General features: G+C 48.2%; 1 protein-coding gene across 1 annotated transcript in view; it reads right to left on the minus strand.

Annotated features, from left to right (window-relative positions):
• Positions 1–26,998, minus strand: part of LOC119446746 (protein gooseberry-like) — a 62,856-nt gene that overhangs the window by 11,764 nt on the left and 24,094 nt on the right. The window contains exons 2-3 of the mRNA XM_037711272.2: positions 5,674–5,846; positions 1,584–1,878 (exon numbers count right to left, since the gene is read on the minus strand). Of these exons, the coding sequence (XP_037567200.1) occupies positions 1,584–1,878; positions 5,674–5,846 (468 nt within the window). The remainder of the gene's footprint in view (positions 1–1,583; positions 1,879–5,673; positions 5,847–26,998) is intronic.

Here is a 26,998-nt window from a genome sequence, read left to right on the forward strand (position 1 = left end):
CTACTATAGAACACCTTCTCACAACTCGCGGCATGGCGCACTCAAAACAAACTAGTGTTGTGGAGCGGTAAATGTCTCTAAATACGACGTGCACGCTGGTTGTTAGGCGGAAAGAAAGAAAGAAAAAAAAAAGAGAAAAAAAGGACGAGACAGGCATAGCTCTATAAGATCGTTCAGGAAGAATCAATTGCCATCACTCTACAAATTAACGTGACTTTCAATTCACTCTGCATGCTTCCCCTACACGTATACCGAAGGTTGATTAGCCTTCGTTCAAGCTCTGTCAGACAACAAAGGTCGGTGATTACAATTTCGGAGCGCTGGAAACACTAAAGGGACTACGTCTTGCACGAATTGCCTATTTCGTCCTCCACGCTCGATGCTTTCCGCGTCATTTTAGCAAAAATTGTGCACGTTCGTGAAAATCAGGCGAGCAACTGCTGGCCACTTCTGAGTGTACACAATCCCTACAAAAGGTATTGGCCATTTGGCGCCAGGGTGATATACAGCACGACACGCGAACTCTTCTGTGCCGAAGATAATTTATTTAGAAAATATAGAGTACAGTGGTGATACCATAATAACGTTGAAAGTAAGACAGAAGGAAGCAGGCTAGCATGAACGGAGACGGTGACCTTGTCTGTATAGGTATGAGGACTCAACGCCAACATTGTCTGCATACACGCCGGTCGAACGATGCCTCTCGCGATATAGCTCCTGATCGTGTGCACGGTACGATTGCTGCGTGTATAGGCTCCACAAGGGTCTCGCTGTTGTGGCCGTTCCGCCCCGTCGCCCCGATTCTGGCCCACCAGGGCAGCTGTTAAGAGGAAGCTTTAGCTCGGGGCTCCTATCTAAATGCACGGGAACGGGAGAAAACGGTTCTTTTTTTTTTTTTTTTTTGGCAGCAACTGCACTGATTTTGATGAGGTTTGTTGCATTTAAAAGAAAAGAGTTAAAATCTAATGACTGTCGGTAGCGGAGTTTTTATCAAGACCGGCGATATTTAAAGTAAAATTGTTGAAAACTGCACAATTTCGAAAAACGTTTTTCAAACTACACCTCATAATACATCTAAAGCTGACAACATTGATATATTATACACCATTCCGAAATATACCGCTAATATCATGTGAGTAGGACATCTGCATTACATTTGTAAACATTGAAACTAATCCACAAAAGCTCTAAATTCCTATATCAATTGTGTCCAGTTCATTAGATGTCCTAATGGGCGCAGTTTGCAGCTTGACGATATCTGGTTTAATGAAGAGTTACGGATTAGTACCCTTCGTGCCTCTATCTTTTTGAAACTTGCAGATTTCCGACAATCCCCGTAAACAGTTACAAGCCCTAGATCAAGATTCTGCTTCATACAGTCACTAGAATTTAACTTTCTTCTCAGATGCGACAACTTTCATTCAGATTGGCCTCGATATTGCCTTATGGAAGCATTTCTGCGTTTAAAGTACATTTAAATTGGAGACGTCGGAGTGAGCCCCGAGCTAAAAAAAAAAAAAAAAAAAAAAAGTGATTCCTCTCAAGCGCCCGCGCGAGGGTGCCACATCCGTGCTCACACCCACCGGGGGTCATCTCTTTGGCGGCGAGTATGCCGTCGATGGAGTGCTTGTGCTGCAGCAGCATCGCCTTGGGGTCCTCGTCCTCGTCCCGCGGTCCGCGCAGCAGCCTGCTGATGGACGAGACCGAAGGGGCGCTGGCGCGCTCACACACACCTTCCTTGATGAGCCGGTCACGGATCTCCCACGAGAAGATGCCCGGGTTCTCGCGCTTGTAGTCCTCGATGCGCTTCTCCACCTCGGGGGTCGCCACCCGGGGCTTGCTGCCGCCGATCACGCCCGGCCGGATGCTGCCGGTCTCCTGCGGAAGCGCAACGCTGTCGCTTTGTAACGCTCTTCGATTCCGATATACGTCACGTAGTATCGAACGTTTTCGGAAGAGAATGCACGTGACACATTAGTGAGCTTTAGTCAGTTTGTATATACGTCAGCTGCAATTTTTACATCGCAGGAAGTTTAGACAGAGACATGAGGAAGGGCACACAAAAGCGCGAACCGGTTATTGCGTTAGAAGCTTATATAGTTAACACATACGAACAAGGCCGAAACTACATTCGTACATGTATCGCTGCTCACGAAACATCGAACACCGGTACGTGGACAGCAGCGCTGGTCGCGACATCTGTGGCCGCTATGCTCAACAACAATGCGTTCGAAGGGATATTATGTTGCGTGACTGTTCTCGTAAAAGGAAATGAAAAGAGCCACTGTAGCATATTAATGCCTAGGCCGCTAGCGATGCTGTATGCTAGCGGTTAAAGAGCCATCTTGCAATGATCCGTCATTGCAATAATTACTCTGTGTGTTCCGGTGCTGCTCTGAGTCACAAGATAACGAAATTCTTGAGTTCCCGAGTAACTTGAGTTCTCAAGTAACTCAAGTAATACTTCAGTTCCCGAGTAACAGGTTGTACAAGAAGAAAAAAGGTTAATGAACTATTACCTATGGTATAATGTACGCCTTCGAGCCAATGTGTCAAATGTACTATTTGTCACGAGGAGGGCGGGCCTCGTCAAGACCCCCTGAAGTGTCACTGTATGCAGTATACGACGTTGCTTGTAAGATGTAAAGTGGGCCTCACGAGCACTCCTGCAATCTACGTTTCCGCTATTCCGTTAATGGAAATACGCATAGGGAAGGAGTGAAACTATATGTATTAATTGGCAATATTTAGTCTGTTTGCCTACTGGGGTCGTGTACAGAATACCGGAAAATCGTAGACGGGACAGCAGCAGCATAAAGTCACTGGAACCAGTGATTTTACAGCAGCAGCGCTGGCAGCTACACCTTGTGATGCTTTGTTCAGACACCATGTGCTAGAAAGGCTTTTGTGTTGCAAGAGCGTCCTCGCCGAAGAAGAATAAAATATATCTGTGTGTGATGACCGTTGCTGATGGGGCCTTTGCACCAGCAGCTAAGTATTTAAGGCCTTTAAAATGACAGACCGATTTGATATTGCATTGTGTACAGTGTAGTGCTAGCGAAACACACAGGATGACAGAAGTTCGTGTCTGTCGACCTGCGTGTTTCGCGTTCGCTACACTGCACATAATTAAAATACAGATTGAAAATATTATTCCGTGCGCTCTAGTTCAACTCAGCGCAAAAAGATGACGCCACCAGCGCTGCTGCTGCCGTCCACGTTATACCCTTGGACAGGCTCATACTTTCTAACGGTAAGACAAAATAAAAGTTCTAATAGCGCCGATTTATCAGCGCGATATATAGAGAGTATACAATGAATGTAAGCAACCACGGCAAAATTGTGCGTTTGAGGAGAAATATTGGTTATAATAAAGCAACCGCCATCTATTTCTAGTTCTAAGTCAGTCAACTCACCGTGCGTATGAGGGCTCATCGCGCTTTCCGTTCATTGTTGCGGAGATGCAATTGTCGACACGCCGTACAGTCAACAACAGTCGTAAAAAGAGAGGTACAACGCGACTTCGAGCTTTGGGCTCCCTTCGCTTGGTCCTGACGGGCGTGCTTACCAAGGCGGTGTTCTGGCACCCCTCAACCGCCGCTCTCACCTGGCCTTAACACCATTGACTCGGTGTCACCCGACCGCAGGGCAGACATCCTAATCGCCCGCGCCGCATAAAAGCCGCAAAGCCGCCGCAAACGCGACTCGCGCCGAGCCATTGACGCCATTGTGTCACGAGCCGCATTCAGACTACACCACCTAGACAGATTCGGAACCGCTGCGCCGACCCGCGGCGCCCGTTCCCTGAGAACTCGGCCGCCGTGCAGTTATGTGCAGTAGTGCGGGAGCATCCCTGTCCCGTGCCGGTGGGCTGGCTGAACTAAAAAAAAAAAAACACGCCTGGAAGACAGCTCCGCAGTTCTCGTGCCGTAGGACGCAAAGAGAGTTCATCAAGGCGCTAGGCGGTATAGGCGCGCTGAGGGCGTGTGCAGTACAACGAGCGTGTGTGGCTGGGCAAACATGGAGACTCGATTGCGAGAACTCGAGACGCAGGCCACCATTGTGGCGCGTCGGTGCGTGACCCGCGGAGTCATCGGGAGTCATCGAGCTTCCCCTCCTTCATCGCCTTCCGCTTGCGCGCGCTCCCCGCAACCGCGTGTGTGTTCTACGGAGGCGTGCAAGCAGCACGAAGCAAAACGGCGGACTGGAACTGATGAGCTTCCATGCGCTCGCGCTAACATGGCCATTTGCTTGGCCGCTGGACGCAGCGAAGACACGGGGGCTAGCGTGAAGAGGAGGGAGGCAGCGCTCCATCTACCATATAATATTGAGCAAGCGAACCGCCTTCCCAGACTCCCGCGCCACGTTCTGGCAATCCCTCTACGGCGATAGTGGCGCGGACATGATGGAGAGGGCTGCGGTTACCTGCGCTCTTGGTCGGCGTGTGGTTTCTTCCGACTTCTTGCTTTATCGTTCTCTTTCATCAGTTAATCGGCATCCACGTATTGTGTAATTGAAGCAAGTTGAAGCGAATTCGCTCACGTCTCGTCTGCCTGACTGGTCGCTTCAACGAAAACAGTAAAACGATTTGCCCACACCATAGCCTCCACACACACAATTTAAACACCTGTAAGAATGTGATGGCATTTTATGTTCACTCGCTAAAAGTATTCAAAAGCGGTAGATAAGTGCGCACTGACGCAGAAAAAAAAAAAAAGGGGGGGGGGGGGGCAACAACATAGAGATCCAATTAGTAAAATGAATTTATTGTAACTCTGTGTATATACCGCCAGGTTGTATGCACTGTTCGCATGATAGTTTCGCAGCGTTCTTCGAAGATTATGCAATAGCTGTCATTTGATGCGCTTCTAGCTGCTGGAATAATAGTTGAGCTACTGCTGAACATGTGGTAAACAAGAACGCTTAACACGACGGATGACGACGAAAAACGTGTCACACGGGAGATAATTGTTGAAGACGGCGTTCGGCTTCGTACAGGTCGCGCGAAATAGGAAAGTGATCGCTTTAAGCTTTACCGAGCTAGCATGAAACGTCCTGATGCAGCCTGTTTTTGTGAGGAGGTGTTCACTGCGCACCAGTAGAGTTTCTCGTTCGCTTACCCCCTTCCCCCAGTGCAGGGTAGCAAACCGAACGTGCGTCTGGTTAACTTCCCTGCCTTGCCTCTCTTCTATTTCTCTCTCTCTCTTCTACACATTGCACTGTCGCCCCCTGAAGATGAAGTCAGCGCCGCGGTTTAGTCGATGCAAACACGATTATCAATTCATATCGCGCGACTGCACACGTTCGCGACGTACTCGCTTTCGCGGTACGGCTTATTACGTGGGCGAGCAACAGTTACTCGAATGTCGCTCACGTGACGCGCGGTGCAGATACAGCTGTCAATTCGTCTCCCAGGAAATGTGGGCTCGAACAGGCAGCAGTGGCAGCCGGTCGAACGAGCCACTGCAGCAAACTGCGGTGGTCGGCGTACAATGCCGGCGCGCAGATTCTGGGGGATCAGCCGGCGCGGTTCCTCTCGCTGTTGTGAGCCGAAATCGGATTATCCCGTTGGGGGCCTGACTTTTTCCGGCCGGCCGCGGAGATTATACGCGGCTTGACACTCGCGCAGGCAGTCTGGAGGGCATGCCCGTGGCAAGAGGGGAAGAGGCATACCTGGTAGCGGTTGAGGATCTTGGAGACGCATCCGTGCGACACCCTGAGCTGGCGGGAGATGACGCAGGGCCGGATGCCGGCGGCCGCCATCTCGACGATTTTCAGTCGAATGTGGTTAGGCAGCGGCCGGCCGTTGATGAACACGCCACCCAGCTGGTTAACGCGACCTTGGCCTGCGAATAAAGCACGAAACAGAGAGGAATGACGTATTTTGAAAAGTATGTTCGTTTAGCCTAACGAATACAAGAAAAAAAAAATTAGCGCTCTATTACCTCGCCGTCTAACAACATGAGAACGATATATGAAAAGCGGGCAAAAAGCTGGTGTACCACTGTTGCTGAGAAGCAAGACCTTACGTGAAGCCTGAAACCGAGCGGTGCATTATCGTGTTCGCACACAAGTCCCCGCTGTGTTATACTTCTCAATTTCAGGCTACATGTCTTAGCCACAAAGAAATTTGGCCTTTGTTTCGTCGCATCCGTTACTCAAATATTTTTGTCTCCGACACAAGGCGATTTTTCATGTCACTTGAAAGTTCATCTGATTTGAAAGTTTTAACGCAGCTGAAACAAAATGTGTACAAGAGAGAGAGAGAGAAAGAATCTAACTAACAGGCACGCACACACAATAAAAGAAATGCACTGCAGAACGTCGCCGGACTTTGTGTATGATGATGCAGCCTTGACGTTATCTCCACCTCATTCACGTTGGGCATCTCGTACTTACATTCGTGTATACCAAAACGGTGCACCTTTTCGTTGAGTCCTGACAGCAGAAGCAATTCACAGAAAGGGCATGCGAAAACACCGGGACGACGCGTAAGACATGAGCTGTAGACATTGCTAACGGTTAAAGCTCCGCTCAGCTAATAAAAGAAAGAAACCAAGAACAGGACAGTCAGGACTTCAGTTAACTGTCCTGCTTTCTACTGCGTTTGAACTGCGTTCGTAATCACCAGCCTATTTGGTGCCCGCTGCAGGACGAGTGCATATCCCGGTGGTCTCTAATTACGCATGTCTTGCGTCAATTTACCCTCACCTTATGTCTGCAAACTTCCTAATTTCATCACACCGCCTGGTTCTCTTCTGTCCTCGCGTGCCCTTCCCTTCCCTCGGCACCCATTCTGTAACACTAACAACACCACCGGTTGTCTGCTCTATTCGGATTACATGACCTGACGAACTCAAACGTTTGACTCTTAATCTCAACTAGGATATCAGATACTTTCCTTTTGCTGTGTAATTAATTTCGCCCTATTTCAGTCTCCTAATGTTGCACCTACCGTTTTGCATTCTATTCTTCGTATCCGCGGTCCTTAATTTGAGCTGTCACTCATAGCTTGACGTTCATCGATGTATGCGCTCCGACTCATTTCTATTCATCTATAGAGATTTGTTCTCATGATCCAGATCTTCTGCGACTAACTGACCTATATAGATAAACGCACTACTGCGTATAGACTCAAGAGGATGATTATATGAACTCCTGTTCCAGACCATCGACCATTACATTGGTCCTTGGTATATTAATACTCGATCATTACCTTAGACTTTTACGTTAGACTTTAGACCATTACATTAGACTTTAGTACATTACACATTTTTACATTGGACTAAATACGATTACACTAGACTTTGCCCCCTTTGTGTGAGTTCGTCCGTTCTAACTTCATGTAAATATCCATATTGCTTCCCAGAGCACCTTGGCTTTTCATTTCCCCACGCGTCGGCACCAGACAAAAGCAACATGCTTGGCACTTGGGGAGCGCCGGATGAGACATTCTGTCTGTGCGCACTTCTGTGAGAATAGGTCCGTGTTCAATAAATAATTAGACATTCTTCAATTGTCCCAACAAGTTGTCGTCTTCGCTTGCAAGTGACATTCTTGAAGAATGTACTGATGAAGACTAGAAGCATGCCGCATTAGCAAATATGAAGATGTGCAGCTGTAAGCGCCACCTTCTCTGCGTTGTCGATATGTAACAAGATGAGAGAAGAATTATCTCCAGTGTAAAATATTCATTCGTGGCCTTTCTCTAAATACAATGTGTGTGCCCCATTAAAAAAAAACAACTGCCCCATAACCGTATCATCATATGGTTTTGTAGAGGGATATGCAGGTTTTTATACAGGATTCGATAAGACGATATTGGATTTGTGAGTAAAGTCAAATAAACTAAACCAGGCAATTGGTCTAATCATCCTGATTGATACGCCCAGCTGTATTGCATAGGTTTATGCTAGTAGTCTTATTTAACCCACAGATATTATTTCAAATGGTACTCAATCATAGTTCGCATTGCACCAGCCATATGTTATTTCTTAGAGTAGAATATACATGCAGTTTGAATGCAGGGCTTTTGTATGTCATAACTTCACGCCTCACGATAATTTCTCCACCACTCAGTGCAGAGCACAAAAAAAAAAAAAAAAAATCTGATGTAAACGAAGTGCACAAGCACGGTGCAATATTCTCTATTATACACCTACGCACCGACGAATAAAATGCACAGCGTACTAGACGCCAGCTCTGTCTCTACGTCCACAATTGTACCAGCAACAGCGTATTGCAATCGTTGCCATCGCCATAACTGCCCGACAAAAGAAGAAAAAAGAAAAAAAATTCCGGCCACTAGGCCGACAGCATGATATACAGACCTTCGAGGCCGAGTGTAAGGAAAACTCCTTTCAATCCATCATTTTCTATGGCTTGGAAAACAGCACGGGAAAGTTAAAGGGAAAAAAGTCAAACTGCACCGAACCGTAGGATTCGACGTCTGACAAAATTACGGTTCGGGTACGCATGTCCTCGTGAATCGCTTACAGTGACAGGCATTGTTTGGCGAAGGCGGCGTTTCGTTTCACTTGCGTTGTGCAGAACTTGTACCGTGTAGAGTTAGCGGTGCACCTATCGGCCAGAACGATGTTTATGCAAACTGGTGCGGACTAAACACACCTGGCGCGGACACGACTCGCAGCATTATACCAAAATAAGCGTTCTATTTTTAGTACTCGCCATCATCGTGCATAAGGTTCATTCCTCCGGTGCCTAAAAGATTTTACGTACAGTACCGATTCAGAGGAACTGAAAAAAAAAAAAAAAAAAAAAAGCCCATGAAAGTTCTTCTAGCTGTATCGTCAACAGATAGTTACAGTTTAGGTGCGAAGCACCTTATGCGCCCGGCCTGTCGGCGTCTCCTGTCGTAGTCACGGTAAGCAAGCGGCTCGTGCTCGCGCCACTGCTCCCGCGTTTGTCGTCGTCGTCGTCTTCCACAGCTGGTTGTGTTGCCGCTCATCATTCCAGCGTAGAATTTCACTTCTCTTCTGTCGTCGTAATGAGGAGGCCGCGTTTACGGGGTTATGAGCCATTGCTTAAAAGACAGTACGAGCCCATTAGCGGTGCATCACTGCATGCTTCGCACCTAGCTTCCCAGGTTTGACGTCAGTGGAGCTGCATTTCGCTCAATGGGTCATTTGACACTGACACATAACATTTAATTCACCGCTCAAACCGAGCCTACGACTTGACTAGTGCTAACTGTAATAACTAATAAAAACTAAAACAGTAAGAAAGGCGTCCATAATAGCCTACGACTTGACTAGTGCTAACTGTAATAACTAATAAAAACTAAAACAGTAAGAAAGGCGTCCATAATGGCCAAATTGCTAATTGAGTTAACGAAAACAATGACGGTTTCGCTAATACTTCATGGTAAAAGACATCATCAAGCTTGTCGTAAAATAATACTAGTGACGGCTTGGCCGCACGGAGTTTTTATTATTTAGGAGAATAACGTAACATACTGTCTGACGAAAATATTTACGTATGCCAGATGCTTCTTTCTTTTAGTTAGCGGTGTTTTTAAGAATCTCCTGAGTAATAGAGAACAAACTATTTATTGAGCTGGTTTGCTCGAAATACGGCGACACCTCTTGCACAAGAAAGCCATATGTATCATTGAAAATTTAACATTACTTTCGCGCGTATATTGCAATTTACGATACCGAAGGTGGTGCACTCTAGCATAGCTCTGAAAGCGCTAGCTCTTACGTTGGTATACTGCGAGCACGTGACGCACGCGTCAAACGTCCCAAAGAGCTAGCATGAGGGAAGTATGCACATGATCGTGGCCTAAGTGCGCGTGAGCTGAGGAGAAATCTGAGCGAGTGTAAAGAAAGAGAAATCGCGGTCTAATGGCTAGAGCATCGGGCTCGAAGTCAGAGGTTCGATGCTACCTCTGCAATCACGGATTTATTTTTATTGAAGACGTCCTAAACTATACGAGACACGAAGCTACCTTTACCTACCTGCCAAACTACTGCAAAGTGCCTGGAATGAGGCAGAGAATACTTCGCATTAAAAGACACTTCTCTCTGAGAATGGTGGCGCAAACAACGTTCTGTTTTCTTTTTTGCTGGATTAATCTTGTCCTCTCTGTCTCTGTGGAGCAATATCTTGTCTTCTATATCTTGGTTTCCTTTTCTTTTTTTAACTTAGCAGCGGTCTCTACGGCGGATCAGGAGAGACGCGAGCGCTGATGCGATAATCGCAAAGCGGCACTAGTCGCATTTTCACGGAGAATTAACGCGGCGACCGTGAAAGCCGATGGCTATCGCCTTTCTGCCCTGAAAGGTAGGAAGGAGGCGCTTAAATATTCACGCAGTTTACGACGCGGCAACTGTATTTTACTGTTTACAACACAGAGGTGCTCTAAAGTGTCACAGAATGTGTTTTCTCATGGTCTGTTCTCCTGGTCGTTTCAGATAACCTTGGCGGCGCTGAAGCCTTGCGTTGCTGTCTTACACGACCTTTGTATGCAGTGCAGACGTATATCACCGGCCACGCACAAAATACCCTCGTTCGGCATGTAATATACCGTTTCATGGATTCACTTTCAGTGACCAGGGAAGCCAGCGACCTTTGAAATTCTCGAGCTCCCTTGGTTCTGTCGAGGTATAGGTGAAAATACCTAGAGATCTGCGAAGTCGCAAGGACGCTGTTGGTAATGCTGTTTAAGCGCGAAATTCAAAAACGGTACTTTGGCTCTCAATTGTTTTATTTAATAAACCATCCTCTTACGCTGGGGAAAAAATAATAAATACTAATAACAGCTTAGAGAAAGTAATGTAGCAGCCAAGCCTGATTGATTTTTTCCCCTCTGTGTAGTATGCATTTAACATTAACGTATAGTGTGTATGCATTTAAACTCAACGCAAAGAATGCCTGCAGCAGCAGAGGTGCTTGAAAACATTGTCGGCAGCAACGTGCAAATATATATATATATATATATATATATATATATATATATATATATATATATATATATAGATCCGGACTGCTTTAAGCTTGACACTCACCTCGCCGTAAGTTTTGAATTAGTTTATGAATTTCAGACAAGGGAGGCTTTGTCTAAATGCATAAAACGACGATGTTTGAATTAAACACGTTCCATCTATACACCTACAGAAAACAATCTCGTTTTTCTGTTACGATTTGAATATTCTCGATCGGCTTCCATTTGCCATGTCTGTTCATTAGCATGAAAGCTACAGCGTCCGCATATGTATAACATTACTCATACACGGGTGCGGTATAGTGTACAGCTATAGTAAGCTGAAAGATCCTCGAAAGGACACGTATAGCTCCAGCGTCGGTGACAGTGAGGGGTGCAACACAAGTAGCATGCTTTGTTGACCAGCAGCAAAACTTGGCGCGACAGATTAATTGATTGGTTGATTAGGATTAGATACGCCGTTAACCCCCATTCGTCTCTATTTCTCTCTCTCTCTCTCTCTCTCTCTTTCATTCCGCCGACACCGCATTGCGACTGCTAAGACCGGGGAACGATCTCATTCCGACAGTTTCTTGCAATCACCATTTGTTGCGATCTCGCTTGGTTTCGGCACGTCGTCTATACGTCTCGAGGCCGCCTGCAGGCCCCCACTTTTAATATCGCATACGGACGATGTCTTCGTCCCGGGTGCATCTGTATAGAGCATGCCCTCATGGAATTCTCACAGTCTGACCAGCATCGAGACACACTTCGTGGTCGTCTTGGTGTCTTACATAGATAGGCGTCCCTTATCGGTTAAGAAAGTTCTTGGTCCCTGGTCCTGCCCATATATAAAAAGAAGCTGTGAAACTTCTGGGCGATCTTACAGTATGAGTGATCCAATAATTCCCTGTGAATAAATAGCGCTGTACAATTTGTGTGACGTATTTTTTATCCAACTCTAACGCCACGGCGACATTCTCACGTCAGTGACATCTTATGAGCTTTGCTGCGAACTAATTTCGGCATGATTAGAGGCTAATAATGATTACCACATGCATGCCGTGCGCTGGCTCTGTACATTACACATGATGTATATATATTTGCAACTTAGTATTGTGTTTTTAGCGCATACTGTGAGTGTTGCCTTTCTTTCTTTTCATAATTATTATTTAGTTCTCTCTGTATTTTAAGCTACAATTTTTGAATAGCGGACTTTTTAGTAGCCAAGCTTTCAATTCTGTCGCAGTTAATAAAACAGCAACTCGGCGCAGTACGGCGGAAATGATATTCGAGGACTGAGTGATTAAAGTGATTTACTCACAGGCAGAAATAAGGATTCGTGTTACAGGTGAAAGAGCCGTCGCACAGTTCGTGCAGACACATTGAAACGTGTGCAACGCAGACTCAAGGTGATCCAGCGCATCTGGTATAGCGTGTTAGGAGCAGTTTATGGTGCAAGTACTTCAAGAACCCGTCTAACCGGGACATGACTTACGGGCTAAAATGGCTCCAAAGACATGCGGACGGCAGTTGTGAGGACGAGGGGAGCATTATCAGTGTGGAAGTCGCCCAGTCTGCGGTAGATACTAAAACTCGCATGAATCATTATTACGAGATATTGCATAAGCCACAGGCTGACCTCTGGGACTTTTTTTTTTCTCCACTAGTGTCTTGCTGTCTCTACGCCTCGATCGTTCTTCTCCACAAAATAGGCTCTGCTCCACGCATATATGGCTCCAAGATGCGCAGTTGGTCTCCTGGGGTGAGACGAACGGTTCCTTTCCCGTCCGCGTTATACTTTTGATTTCCATCTTCTCTTTAACCTTGGGGATATACTTAGCCAGCCTGCTGCTACCCTCAAAACACAAGAATGAGGCGCTACCTCGAGCTTTCCTGCTGAGCTTGCGGAGGGGAGGGGTCAATCCAGCCTGTGTGGCCCCGCGATGTGCGTCGAGTACGTCAAAAGGCTGGCTTTATTCCTCGAATGAAAGGTGTCTATAAAGGATCCTTCCTTCGTTTGTCTATAGCGTCCGTTTCATGATTAACTAAGGCTAATTCCGAGTGTTCTCTACTCATCGTCAAGATCACCAGTGGCGTGATACGAAAATAATTACGATCTCCTTTCACTTCTCAAGTACACGATGAACTGCTGCGCCGGAAGTACAGTTCACCAGCTTGTCCCGAACTTAAAGAAGCGACTTTTGTCCGCCCACTATACTGCAGCGGGCTCGCACCTCCCGCGTTAAAGCGTAACAATCCCATTTGCCTTGATTGCGCTCTAAAAGCGTAGCGCGTGCGAAGAAAGAACGCTTCTGGAACAACAAACAGCGACAGCGATTTGGCCGCACGTGTAAACACGACGTCCTCGTCTACACGGCGCGAAGCCGCGGCGGCGCCGATGGGACAACTTCGGGCCGGAGTCGCGTGCACCACCCGATATCGGCGCCGCACTGCGGCCGCTGAGTCATGCGGCGGCGGGGCGATAAATGGTCGTCGCCTTCCCCGTCGTCCCCTGGGGCAGCAGCAGCGGCTGCGGAGGAATTAAGCGCCGCGCTGCCCCTGGGCCAGTCGTCATTAGAGAGCGGCGCCGGATCAAGGTGCGAGCGGCGAACATCAAAGGCGGCCGCCCGCGCTGGGGGAGCGAGGGGGGGTCCGAAGACGCTCCCCCCTCTCGCGCGACGGGGGCAGCGGCGGCGCGTGAATGACGAAACAAGAATGCGGACGACCCGGCGGTGCGCGCGGGCAGACCCCGCACGTTACGTCACGCCGCGGGGGCTTTTAATGTCGCCGCTGCTGTTGTTGCTGCTCGGCCAACAACAGCCGTCGACGTGGCAGGAGAGAGTCCGCGCGGCGCGATCGGCCCGCGCTACAAATTCACCGGGCAAGTGTCACACGCCGTGGGAGCGAACATCCCCCTCCTTTCCGATAAAGGCGCCGCCAAATTAACCCCGCCGGTCGAAAGCGACCGCAGTTTAGCGCTATACTGGTTGCGTAGAGGCCAGCGCAGCCAGGAACAGAGCAGTCGGTCCGGGGATTCTATTAGCGGGGCGGTTGCGGAAGGCTCAGTGAGTGAGCTCTATCGGCGACGTGTCGTCTCGAAATTCGCCAGGCTACGCGCGTTGGCCCTGTGCGCAGCAACGCGCCTTCTCTATCCCACCTGCCGTGGCTCGTAGTCAAAATTCGCACGTAATGAAATTAGGAGGGGGGGTTGGGAGGGCTGTATGGAGATGTTTTCGCCTTGCGGGGTAAAGTGATTTGCTTGCCCAGCTGCACACCCGAGGGTCGGCGAACGTTGCACGAACGTGGCACTCCGCCCGTAATTGCCCCTCATTTATATTCTGTTTACATTTGCCCGGTAATGGACCGTGTAGTCATTTCATTGGCGTTTCAATCACTGTGGCGCCGGGGAAAACGGTCCACCATCGAGAAGGCTGTCCGTGGACACCGTTATACACGCATGATACGTGGGAAGTACTTGCAAAAATCGGGATGGAGATAGATCAATCTTCTTTTCACTCGCGTGTTCGAGTCTCTTTCTCTGGGAAGTGAAACGTGCGAAAAGGGGGAGTGGTTTGCGCGCACCGCTACAAGCATGCCGCAACTTCTTTGTTCACTTACTTGTTCTATCGGATAATGCTGTAGTGCAAGCAAGAATAAAACTGCAAGCTGTAGTGACACCTACGAGAAAGATTATTTAGCAGACTCACCGCCGCTCATTGTAATCTATGTTTTCTTTAGGTAGGTCACCCTTTGCCGTGGCGCGTCGTCTGTCGTGGTGCTATCTAACAAGACTTGCGAGAACACCGCGAAATGCATTAAATTATATCGTGTACTGCAGTGCACTTTACTGTGCTACATCTGCAGAGCTAAAGGAAGAAATGGGCTTGCGCGCGCGTGCGCGCACAGTGTCTGTCGCGTAGCGCTGTGTCCCTTCACATTTCCGTGTTCGCTGCAGTGCTCTAAGGTTGACCGCATTAAAATTAAGATCGCATTATGATATAACCATAGATAAAGAAGAACTAGTGGAATTATATGTGTCAGAATTGTACCCCGGTTGGTGAGAGACACCGTTGAGTGGGGCTCACGTTTTATCCTGACCGTTTATGGTTCTTTAAAGCACACCGAAATCTTAGTGCGCGGGGGTTTTCGCATTCCGTCCGCATCGAAACGGTGTCACCGCAGGATGAGGAGCGAGTCCGCGACCTTGCGCTCAGCCGGGGAATGACACAGCGGCTGGAAGACGACGACGAACCTGCAGTCACGCTGTCTGGCAGAATTGGGCGGAATGGACACTGCACTGTACAATGAACCTCGCTCTGTGTATACAACTTGTTTCCGCCTACGCCAAAGTGTCCCGCGGACTGCCCCGTCCGTGTATACACGGTGGAGAGCGCGCGTGTGATGACGGCGAAAGGGCAGCAGCCGCCGCCGGAAGAGAGGGGTCGGCGATGTCGTCTTCGGCGCCCTCTTCCTCGGTCCATTCTTCTCGGCGCCGAGGAGCGCGCGCGATGATTTGACGCGGACGGCGGCCGATTGTGTTGCGCCGCCGCCGGCCGACGTCAAAGGAAGAAGCCACGTCCACCGCTCTGCGCCAGAATTGGTCCAGGCGCCCGGATGGCGGATTGCTCGCCCGCCTGCTGCAGTTAGCTCGGCGCCCGGCGCGGAATATCCTGCCATCGGCGTCCACACCGGAAGATCGGTGCCCAGCCGAATGCAGTGATTCGATGGCCGCAATGCACCGCCATGCGCAAAAAAAGAAGTTAGGAAGAAACAAAAGAAAACTCGAGTATGTTTGGTCGTTGCGTTAGGTTAAGGCTGATTCACACTAGGCCGACACGGCACCGCTTTTGGTTTGCCGACTGTTGGCGACAGCATTTTCCTTCCTTTAAACCGTTGGCCACAGCGTTTTCCGTCCTGTAAGCTCTTTCAAATAACGCAAGACATTTTTTTTTCTTTTTTTTTCCCTCATCACTAATGTCTCGAATGAGGTTGGGTAGGTTGTATCGTGCTGTAGAAGATTGCATCTAACTTATGGCCAGAAAAGTTTTCTTTATAAGTATGAAATGAAGAACTTTACGATGCGAGGGCATGAGGAAAGACACAACACGAGAACTAGATCGTCTTGCACGTGTCTTGCATGATATTTTTCGGTTTCCGCGAAAAGCCGTTGCCTAAGAGAATAAAAGAAGCAATGGACCTTATCAAGATAAACAAAATAATTACGACACCCCCGTTATTTATGTTGAAAAAAAGCCTCCTTTTTACCTCCTTATCATGCAGAGCTACTTATGGATTAATAACGTTCCTCTTTATCAGATCTGCGAACGAAAATTACGCGCTTAGTACGCGTGTTAACTGATTGTTCTAGATTAAAAGAAATAGAAAAAAAAGAAATCTGCGTTTGATTGTAGTGATTACCCACGCCTGACGAAAATCCAATACTTATGCAATACATGTTCCAATCGCAATACACACAATGTCGCAGCGAAGTACGACATCGGCGATGCGTACCTCGAATAATAATTTTTCTTCTATGCCTTACATTTATGCACTGTTTTGTATGACCGACACAGAACATGCCACAAGAGAGGAAATTTCGTGCATGAAAACTGTCTTGCAATCAACGAACTAATTATAGTCTGATGTTGCACCTTCTGCAACAACCACTAGGCCACTAGGCTATACAGCCGCGCTCGCAGAACATGCATTTATACGAACCATATGACTGCGTTGGAGTGTCGTCGACTTCTTCCACAGCTGGCGCGTTCGTACGCTCGTGCTCTGCGAGGTGAAGAGATTTTGCGCTGTGAGAGCAAGAGCGAGAGATAGAGAGAGACGCATTCACGGAGAGGGTCTCCTGGAACGCGGTGTCGGTGTTGCAAGCTGCGCTATGCAACGCGCAGTGACGGCCGTAAGTCCGAGACGCGCGAAAAGAAATTATCATCATCATGAGTAATAAGATGAAAAGTTCGCCCGCACTTCCGGAACATGCTGGGCTATGATCGCCCAGCTTCGCTGTTTCAAGCGTTGCGCGGCCGAGTGCAAGGTTAAGCGCTTATTTGGGTTAGGGCTTACTCAGGCCTGCTAAAATCAAGTGCGTGGCTCACTTGGACTATATTTACTTACCTAAACTCAGACCACGCTGAACTCGCTCGGACTCACTCACCAAAATAAGACTTGGGCAGGCTCACTCAGACTATACCAAGTACTCATACTTACGCGGGCTCAATCGAATTCACGGAATAGCCGCGTGACGCAAACTCATGGAATCATGGCAACCCCGCTTGCGGACAGTCAAATTCACTTGTGATCATGTGGAATCTGTCTTACATGAAGGTTCGCATCATAGTCAATGGTTTCATTATTTCATAACGTTATAGGTGTTGCATACGCTGGTAGAACGTGCGGAGGGCAGCCAAACAATCGCTTGCTTTCGTAAAACAATACTGCGCCCACCACCGCTACTGGGATTAGACTTCACGTCCTTGCGGCAATGTTAACTAAGGATCTCCATGGGCGCGCGTTCGCTGGTGCGCGCAATATTTGGGCTTGGTGTGTGGTGCCCCACACAGACTCTTGAGAGTGGTGGTGTTTGTGCGTGTATTTCGGAGGCCACAACAGGCTATATAGTAATGTATCAGACGAGGACGACGTGTCCACCGAAAAAAAAAAAAAAACTAACAAAAAGTTGTTTTTCGGTAGGTGGCAGTTTAAGCCGTGAGAGCCTGCTGCTGTCACAGTGAACGAGTTCAGCGCCAAAGAATAACTGAAGTCAATAATAGACTTGCTGCCAACTCTCCCTAATTTTTCATAATGTTTACGAATTTGGGCCCGTTTTCTTGCAATTTTCACTAATATTGCTCCAAGTTTTACGAAAAATAAACTTATTTTATTTATTTTTATTTAATACATACTGCTAGCCTTATATATAAGGCTGTAGCAGGGTCGGGACACAAGTACAACTGTGAGAGTGGTATCAAACATGGTTAACAGTTTCTGTTAATAACAATTCCAAATATTGTGGACAAAGAATAAAGGCAGTACAGACACTTTCCTGCAAGTCATGTAAATGTATGCAATTCGTATACACAAAGGTAATAACAACACTGTAAACATAAAAAAGAAACCTTTTCACGAACAATCACTGGCATGAAAAACACTGATACATACATTTAATCTTTCAAGCTAAGGCAGTAGAGAAATATAATTAGTTAGTCTTGAGACAAACATATCACTTGAACTGCTACCAACGACGTGTTCTGGTAGTGCATTCCATTCTGTTATTGTCTGTGGAAAAAATCAGAACTTAAATGTATCATTGTGGAATCTATACTCTTTCAAGTGTCTACTATGTTTTGTTCTAGTGGGCCTGATGTCTGAGAACGATAGAAGTCGGCGGCTATTTCCGTTTACTTCATTATTTAAGAGTTGGAATGCGAACTTGAGACGTAGAAGCTTTGCTCTTTTGTTTATTGTAACTTTGTTCGCGGAAAGGTCTCGTTCGTCGATGCCGAACGTTATAAGTCTTCCGATGGTTAAAGAATGCAGGAGGGATATGCTTGTATATAAAAGTCCTTGCCAGTTTGTTGCTTGTCACTAGTTGCTCAGCAAAGATTGTTACATACTTGTGTGCTGCGTATAAAGTTAAATCATATTCATTAAAGTGATTATGTATTCCTTGAAAAGGCATGTGCTCAGCGCAAGCTGTAAAGAGAATGCCCCCCCCCCCCCCCCCCCCCTGGCCTTTTCGGTGTCGTGTCAGCGGGAGCTTACGAATTTTGAAGTTCACAGGTTGACAGATACGCTTAAAGCCAAGGTTTTGTTTGCCTATATGCCCTGCCGGGACTTGGGGTGGTCGCTGCTGTCTGCTGCTGGGTCGGTCTGCATCTCGGCGTCTCACACTGTGCATCCGCTTGATTTGGTTTTGGAGTTTTGGCATAGCTAGTGAGCGGTGTAGAGCATAAACACTGCACGAGATTGAAGTTGTGAACCCTTTGTGATGGATCGCGTGAGGTTGTACGCCGCAGAGGATGGAAGTAAACACAATTGTACGGGGGCATCGCCGTTAGTTGTATAGGGTTTAATACACAACGCCTGACTGGAGCTTCGCTTTACAAAGAATCCAACAAATGCGTTGTATACGCACAATTTGTTTTTGTCTAGAAATGAGAGATTACTGCACAGATCGGCTGATGTGGGTAGTAAAGGTAATGTAATGGCGCTCGGAAATGGACTCAAGTCAATTCGTGGATTATAAATGATGAAAAAGTGGAAAATCACTTCGATGTGCGCGGTCATGACAAAATACAATGAGAAAAACGATCCAACAACGATGCATTGCTAAGGACACAAACGTGGCGAATTGTACCAAGGGCATAAATCGATATAATGCTGGAGGAAACGAACTATACTGTACGTTGCTTTGCTGGAACTTAAGATAGAAAGAAAGAAAGAAAGAGAAAGAAAGAAAGAAAGAAAGAAAGAAAGAAAGAAAGAAAGAAAGAAAGAAAGAAAGAAAGAAAGAAAGAAAGAAAGAAAGAAAGAAAGAAAGAAAGAAAAACTGTTGCATCGCCGCAGCGGTGCCTCCAACAGCAGATAACTTTTCACCCAGGCGAGCCATTGCACGAATAACTATCAAATTTACACCACGAACCTAAAGCCTTTATCTGAAAGCCACAACTTGCATGCATCATCTGCCATGGAGCCAGCATTAATCGCAATAATCCTGCATATTACGCCCTTCGCGAGCATAGAAATACGTTAAGATTATGAAAGCGACAATAATTTTACCGCTTGGTTTAGAAATCTTCATTATTCACGCAGATCTAGCGTTTTCCCCATACTATACCGAAAAAAGTGACAAGTAACGTTTTCGGTGTAACTACTCGTCTTCAGTCATTAACAAAAAAACCGCTGTAGCTAAGCGCATAACTAACGCGTAAGCCTTCGTGGCACACTTGTTTTTTTCGGGCACACCCCGTCGTTCCGCACGCGGAGATAGCCACGGACGTACTGCGCCCTTCATCATTGCAAACTCTATGCGGGTGGTCGAGCGGTAGTTCTGGCGCCAGCTTTCGCGGGACTGCTCGCGCGCCTCGACCAAGGTCGCGAGCCACCGAGCGAGGCGCGAACGAATATCCTTCTTCGCAAGCGTGCTAATGTCGTAAGAGACGGCTACCACACGCAGTCATTTTGCCCAGTGAGTTATCGAACGAGTATACCCGCAATTAGCCGCAGCTACTTTGTAGATAGATAGACAGACAGACAGACAGATAGATAGATAGATAGATAGATAGATAGATATAGATAGATAGATAGATAGATAGATAGATAGATAGATATGATGGCTCGAGCTAGCGAGTATGCAAGGCATATCGACTTTGAACGAATTCTGAGGATGGCACCGGTTTCGAGATATGCACCGTCAAACTAGCGGTAAAAAATGCACTGTTGTTCCACTTACTTTATAAAGAAAAACGCTGTTCTATGAATTGAAGAACAAAATTAACTGGAACGCCAATACATTTCGTCGAAAATCTCGAAAATTAATATCTCGAAACTGGCGTAGTTCTGGGAATTCCATCCAAGTGGATACCCAGCCTTGCGAGCTCACCGGCTACAATTAGTAAGTTGAAATATGTGCCGTAAAGTAAGTAACTTAAAATATAAGTTGTGCAAATATGTTAAAGGGGCCCTGCACCACTTTTTATCGAAGTGGAGAAATGCATTTGCAGTGAAAATAGGATATTTCAGAAATACTTTGCCAGTAAAAGTAGCTCAGTGCGTTCAGCAGAACGGGAGTTATTGGCAATCAAACACGGCTTCCGCTGTGCTCCCCTTCCTCCTTCAAAGCCTTGCACTGCGAAGGCTACGGTGGAGTGGGGCGGGGCCACAACACTCCGCATTCGAAATGTCACCGTGGCGCGCAGTTCAAATTTCATTTTGGATGTTACGTAGACGACACGACTTCCGATTTTGTTGCCTACGACGCGCTAAACGTAAGCCAAACGCAGTTGTCCGCAGCGAGCAGCCAGTGGACTCGTAGCGGCACCCCGCGGCGGCAGCGGTGCAGCCGACCGCAACGACCAATAGCAGCCGCGTATTAGAATGTGCTTTATTACGTAATAAAGCACACAAAATAGAGTGAGGATCATGGCTTCTGTTGAAACGAGAGCGTTTGAGAGAAAGGTAACTTCGCGCTCCGCTTGCGAGCTCCACGCACCGCCTACGGCAACAAAACTTGGCTGAGATGTTCACAGCAGCGTATGCTAGCTACCCGGTGGCTATGTTATTTCACTAAGCCTGACGGGTGGTTCAGGGCCCCTTAATTATTCAATTAGACATTTTTATTTCTCGTAGAAGTAGTGGCGGCCTCATAGAGGGTTCAAGGGTTCAATGGTTAGAATTGTGCCATCTGTCACGGACAAATAATAAAAAATTTGGAGCAGCAAAAAGAAAAAAAAAACACCGTGTATAGCTATATCCGTACTTGCAAACTTTTTTCCCGACTGTGGAGGGTGTTGTTGCCATTAAATCCGTTGCAGTTGATTGTATGTATTAATGCAATAGCGTTAAGGGCCCCGTCGCAGAAAATCCGGCGTCGGCGTCGGTGCCGGAGAAAATCATCCCGAATCACCCCGACCCCTTTACCAGCATTTCTACCATACCAACAGCGGCGCGCCCGGGTAGGTTACTTGCGTAAACACCATCCAGATGGCGCTCGCCTCTTCGGCAGCGTAAAACGGCAGCGGCGCGCAGAGGCGAAGGTGGAGAAAAATAAAGCTACAGTTGCCGGGAAGCCTGACAAGCATTCTGGGATCTTTGGATGCTATCGCGTACCACTCTTAAAGGCGAAGCTTAAGCGTCCTCCAAATTTTTTCCACGAGGGTTGCAATCGATTTTGTATACTCACGCTGACTAGAAAACAGTCGCGCACGGGCTTTTCAGGGTGCGCCACATAGTGCTTCGCAGCGATCGACGAGAAGTTCTTTAACGAAGCAGACCGTTCACAGAACTGCTTGCGCCAACAGGTGGCAGCGAACAGCGCATTCTCTCTACGCAGAGTGGTTCCACGTTGCTTTTCTTCAACTATACTGAACGCCGCACCTATACAATGAGAAACCCCGTTGTTTCTGAAGCACACCTCGACGAGATCGCGATACACGTGTTGGAAGCCGGCCAACAGATCTAACCGTCCCACCGCCGACATAAATGGTTCCTGATCACTAGCAGAAACGGATTATTAGACACCAGCCCGGCCCTGCAGATCAATGTGTTTCCATTAGTGCTGTCGATCGAAAGCGCACATCGATCGCAGCCATTATCGTTGCTACATCTATACAGCAGCCAGCATTTTTGTAGACAAGGGCGTGTCCGTGATCGCTGGAAAACAGTTAGGACGCACCCTCTGCTATATTGCGCCCATATCGACGCAATTGCTGGTCCTTCTAAAATTCAAAATTGGCTTTTATTAAATCAGTGCCTTATGGAGCCTCACTCGTTTCTGTATCCGTCCTACAGACCTATATTATATACGCGCCAGCCATGCCCTTTGGTAGGTGCTACATGAAAAATAAATCACTTGTGCATCAAACATGTCCTATTCTCGATCACATTGCTGTCCAGTATAACGAGATTGCCATTCGGTAAGTGCGGCGACTGTATTTTGAACGGCCGGTATACGATGGAACGGTATTTCTGTACGGGAGTGGTTCAGAAGAATAGGCCACATCGTATATATAGCTCAGAAAGCGTATCTGTGTCATTCACATGGCTTCTGTTAGGCTGTGCTCTCATAATAACTTCCAGAATAAAGCGGGTCATAGTATTTCCCAGATTCCTCGAACAGCAGTTCCAACATTTGGTGCACTTACTTCAGCCATTCTACAATGTTGGCTTCGGAGTTCGCAGTGTCCTATGCCGTTGTGATATGCACACAGACCACGATCTTGAACGGCCGAATGTAATCGGCTCTTATTTCTACATCACGCACAAGAGCATTTAGCATGTGGCAGAAGCCAAGGAACGAGCGCTGTGTGATATGCAGACATTATGCAGAGAGCCCTTATTCAAATCGCGCCGCGCAAGGAACTGCGCTGGCAGAATACGTTCCGACGATTTCCCAGAACAACATGTAATGCGGCATCGCTTTCTCGGACTCGCACGTGCAGGTTACGAGCAAAAAAGCCTCGCACACACCCACAGTGACCCCATCGACTCGCTGGGCCTCTCCCCGCGCAGTCGGTAGCGCACGCGTTCGTCTGGCGCTCTCAAAGCCTTCCGCGCACAGAGGTCACTCGCTTCTTGTGCGGCGTGCCGTGTTTCCCATGGGGCGGCGGCTCAGCATTCGGGAACCGCGCGTTCTTCCTCCGGTGCCCGATCAAATGATAGGCTGCCCAGAGCTCGCGTGATTAACCGGGCGCGCGAAGCCGGCGTTGAACTGGGGGCCGACAGAAGAGCTCCTGGGTCGGCCGTCGCTAGCGCGTCTCTTCCGGCCCCACGGGGCACAAAACTTTAATCAGCCGCCGTCCTCCCTGACAGGCAGCGCTGCTCTCGTCCTGTCGAGTACAAATTTGGCCATCTAGCAACAAGGTGGGAGAGGGGTGCACAGTTGTAATCGGCGTTGTTGTCCCACACCTGCTGCCACGAGCAACGATTTGGTCGGCTCGTAATGTTCGCCAAAGAGCGGCCAAGTGAGAGAAGGGGCGCGCCGAAGTGGCCGCACTTGCGCTTGGCGCGCCCCTCTCGGCCGCACCTGGCGGCGTGCGCTACCGTGCGCGCGCACGCCGCCAATTGCTGTGCGCGAAGACTCCGTTTCACGCGCCCCATCGTGGACCCCCATTATCGCCCCGGAGGGTGCAATCTTTTTTCACGCGCGGCTCCCATTCACGAAGGCCTGTGTGCGCGCGTGTGTGTGCGAGCGCACATACGCATCGCTCCAGGCTTCGGCGCGACGTGTGCACTTCCCTCTGGCGCGGGTTCGATTGGCGAAGGCCCTCGGGTCGCCGTCCTGCCGCTGCTTCAGGCGACCGGCCGAGAAGAGCGGTAATCCGTGTCATGTTTTGCCTAAACTGAGGTCGGAATCGGAGCATTAACGAGCGCGGAGCGGCTATCCGTGGGAGCGGGGCGCGGTGGCGACACGTTCCTCAACGGGAAGCGGCCGACGTTCAGAAAAGGGCTCGGTGGACATTCGCAGCTTATGATGTCGGAGGTGAGGTGCGTGCGGATACAGAAGCTTCAGAGCTTGCAATGAGCCAGTAATCGTTATTTAATTGCTCAATAAACTTAATCAAGAACGAAACAAAAATGAATTAGGCGTTATATGCGAACGATGGATAACAATGGAAATAGTATGTGGAGAAAGAAAAGGAAGTGGGAAAAGATAAGAAAGGGTAACAAAGGGACTGCAGCAGCACAGCTGTTCAGTATTAACGAACCATCTGTGTAGACATATTGCCGGAATCTGTGGACCTTGTAAATCTGTTCCAAGGTTGCTTGCTTCAAAGCTTGCAACGGAGCTCCAGCTTTCTTTTTGGTGCCCGGAATCGTCAGTTCTACTTGCGGCCGGTGCAGACGCTAGAATGGGGCTGACAATCGTAAAGCAGGTGTGAATTGTGTTGGCAAGTAGGACTGATGTCTTGCAATACTTCTGGCAAATGTTGGATGTTGGCGAGCAAGCAAGATGGTGTGAGGGAATCCGAGTCAGGTGTTGGATGTGTGCTCTCGGGACATCTATAGCAATGTAGACTGGCATAGGAGAATCTCTGGCAACGGCCACTGTCGCAATCCATGATGTATTTTTTGGGGAGACCAAGACAATCTCTGAGTACTTAGGCTTGCACACTCTGAAGTCTCCGAATACTTGTATGCAAGTATTTAAGGTAAGCTGTACAGCAGGTAGCCCCAAAAATAGTGCTTTATATAGTTGTAACGTTAATGGGACTGTAGCGCCCCCAGTACTTCCCGCCGAGAAAAGCGAGAAGGTCCACAATGGCGGCCAAACGCTTTGTCACGTACGAGGCGTGAGGGCTCCAAGACAAGCCTCTATCAATGATGACGCCAAGTAATCAGTGCGTTCTGCTGTATGATACATTTTTTTTCAAAGTCCAAAATGCAAAATCGATTAATCTGCAATTAAAAATGGCGGGATGGTCGTATCGGGAAGAAAAAAAGAAAGAGAGAAGCTTAGTTGCGTGTTCGCTCCGAAAATTAAATGGCGCCAAGAGCCATGGTGCGAGTATACTGTGTGGTATATTGCACATCTTTGGATTTAACAATGAGTTATGCATGGCAGCGCAGCAGCTGCTATCTGAACTCGACACGACAAACGCGTGTCCCCGGTATACAGCACATATGCGCAAATGCGCACGATTCTCGGGGGCTGCTTTTCGCACGCGCTGTGGCGTGGAGCCCGCAGCGGGCTCTTTACGAATTAGTGCTCGCCTCCTCCGTGTCGTGGATGAAGCGTGTTCTGCATCCGCAGGCCTTCCCGCCCTCGCCTCTCGTCACCGTCTCATCCGCTTCCCCTTCAGGCGTGTCGCAACGGCCCTTTTTGTTGCATGTCCCATAACGCAGCAGCCACCGCGTTCACAGCGGCGCCTCCTCGAACTGTCCGAGGCGTCCTTCGGCTGTGTCCGGCCGCAATCGACGTCTCGTCGGCACGCAGCCCCGGCAATCGCGATTTCCCCGATGGCACGTGACATTGAACGCCGCTGACCACACACGCGGGACTGGCTGCGCGCGGGGCAGCTTCGGCATGCGCGGCGACAAAAGGGGGCGAGAATAGGCGTCGCATCGCGTGGCACGCGCGATGACGAGCCGCGACAGGCTTCCTCGCGCGCGGGACAGGCCTTGGGCAGTCAAAGCCGCGCGGGCGTCAGCGCGCCGGCGTGCAAACCGATTGGCCGCAGCCAATCCTCTCCGAAGAAGCCGCTGTCCGTCTGTTCTCGGCGGCGAATGACGCGCAGACGACGCCCCAAGGTCCGGCGATGACCGCAAGGGTCAGTCTGTACCGAAGGCGTTGCTGTGTAGCACTTCGTCCAGCGAAGAATCTCGGTCCCTTGGTACACTTTCGGTTTTCTCAGTGCCGCCGCATTGGGCTGCTTTTTTCACCAGCCGTTCCATCTTTGTACGCTCGACCAGGAACGCTTAAGGCTCATTCGCACTACGCCGACACGACACCGATTTTGGCCTGTCGACTGTTGGCCACAGCAGTTTACAGGACGGAAACTGAACTGTGGCGATCGCATTAAAGGAGGGACATCAGTCGGCAGACCAAAATCGGTGTCGTGTCGGCCTAGTGTGAACGAGCCTTTACGGGACACGAGGTTTTCGAAAAGCCAGAATTCCCACGGATCGTGAATACACAGCTTCGAATTCAAAAACTATCATACCCGTTCGATGAACAAGGTAGCTCATCAAATTAGTAACGTCACGCTCTTAACAGAGCAGAAATCAACATCTGCCAGCGGGCACAATGTCTAAACTTTCGTAGCCAACGTATATATTTTCTGCATTTCCTTCTCCGCTTTCATTTATGTTTTTTTTTTCGTAATGGATATTCTTCGAAACTCCTGGTGTAGCTTTAAGAGCAAGAAAATAATATTGAATATGAAGATGGAATGGGCGGATACAGCGAACATGCCGAATCTTATCGGAGAAGCTAATACTAAATCAGGTAATTATGCTGTAGTATTCTTTCAAAACTATTTTCATTTATGTGGTAATTAGGGCAAGACTCGCATTTTTAGAACTTCCAGTCAAAGCTACCTGCAGCTCTACAACGTCAACGAGACGTCACAGATTTCAGAGTAATCCAATCCCTGCTTTGGACAATTCTAGCGAAAAAAGGAAGAAAAAAAAATCCTCTAAGAACCTCTCTAGTTGAGTCTTCATTTCACTTACAATGTTTCTTTTAATTCACTTCGGATGCAATCTAGTTTTTCTTTCGACGAACAATTAACTAGGCAGGAGGAGACGCTGTCAAGATTTATGACGTCACTGAAGCTATAGCTCGCACCTTCAAAGGGGCATCGCCATCGGAATTTTGTT

Source organism: Dermacentor silvarum, chromosome 3 (genome assembly GCF_013339745.2).
Source record: "Dermacentor silvarum isolate Dsil-2018 chromosome 3, BIME_Dsil_1.4, whole genome shotgun sequence".
Classification (NCBI taxonomy): Eukaryota; Metazoa; Arthropoda; class Arachnida; order Ixodida; family Ixodidae; genus Dermacentor; species Dermacentor silvarum.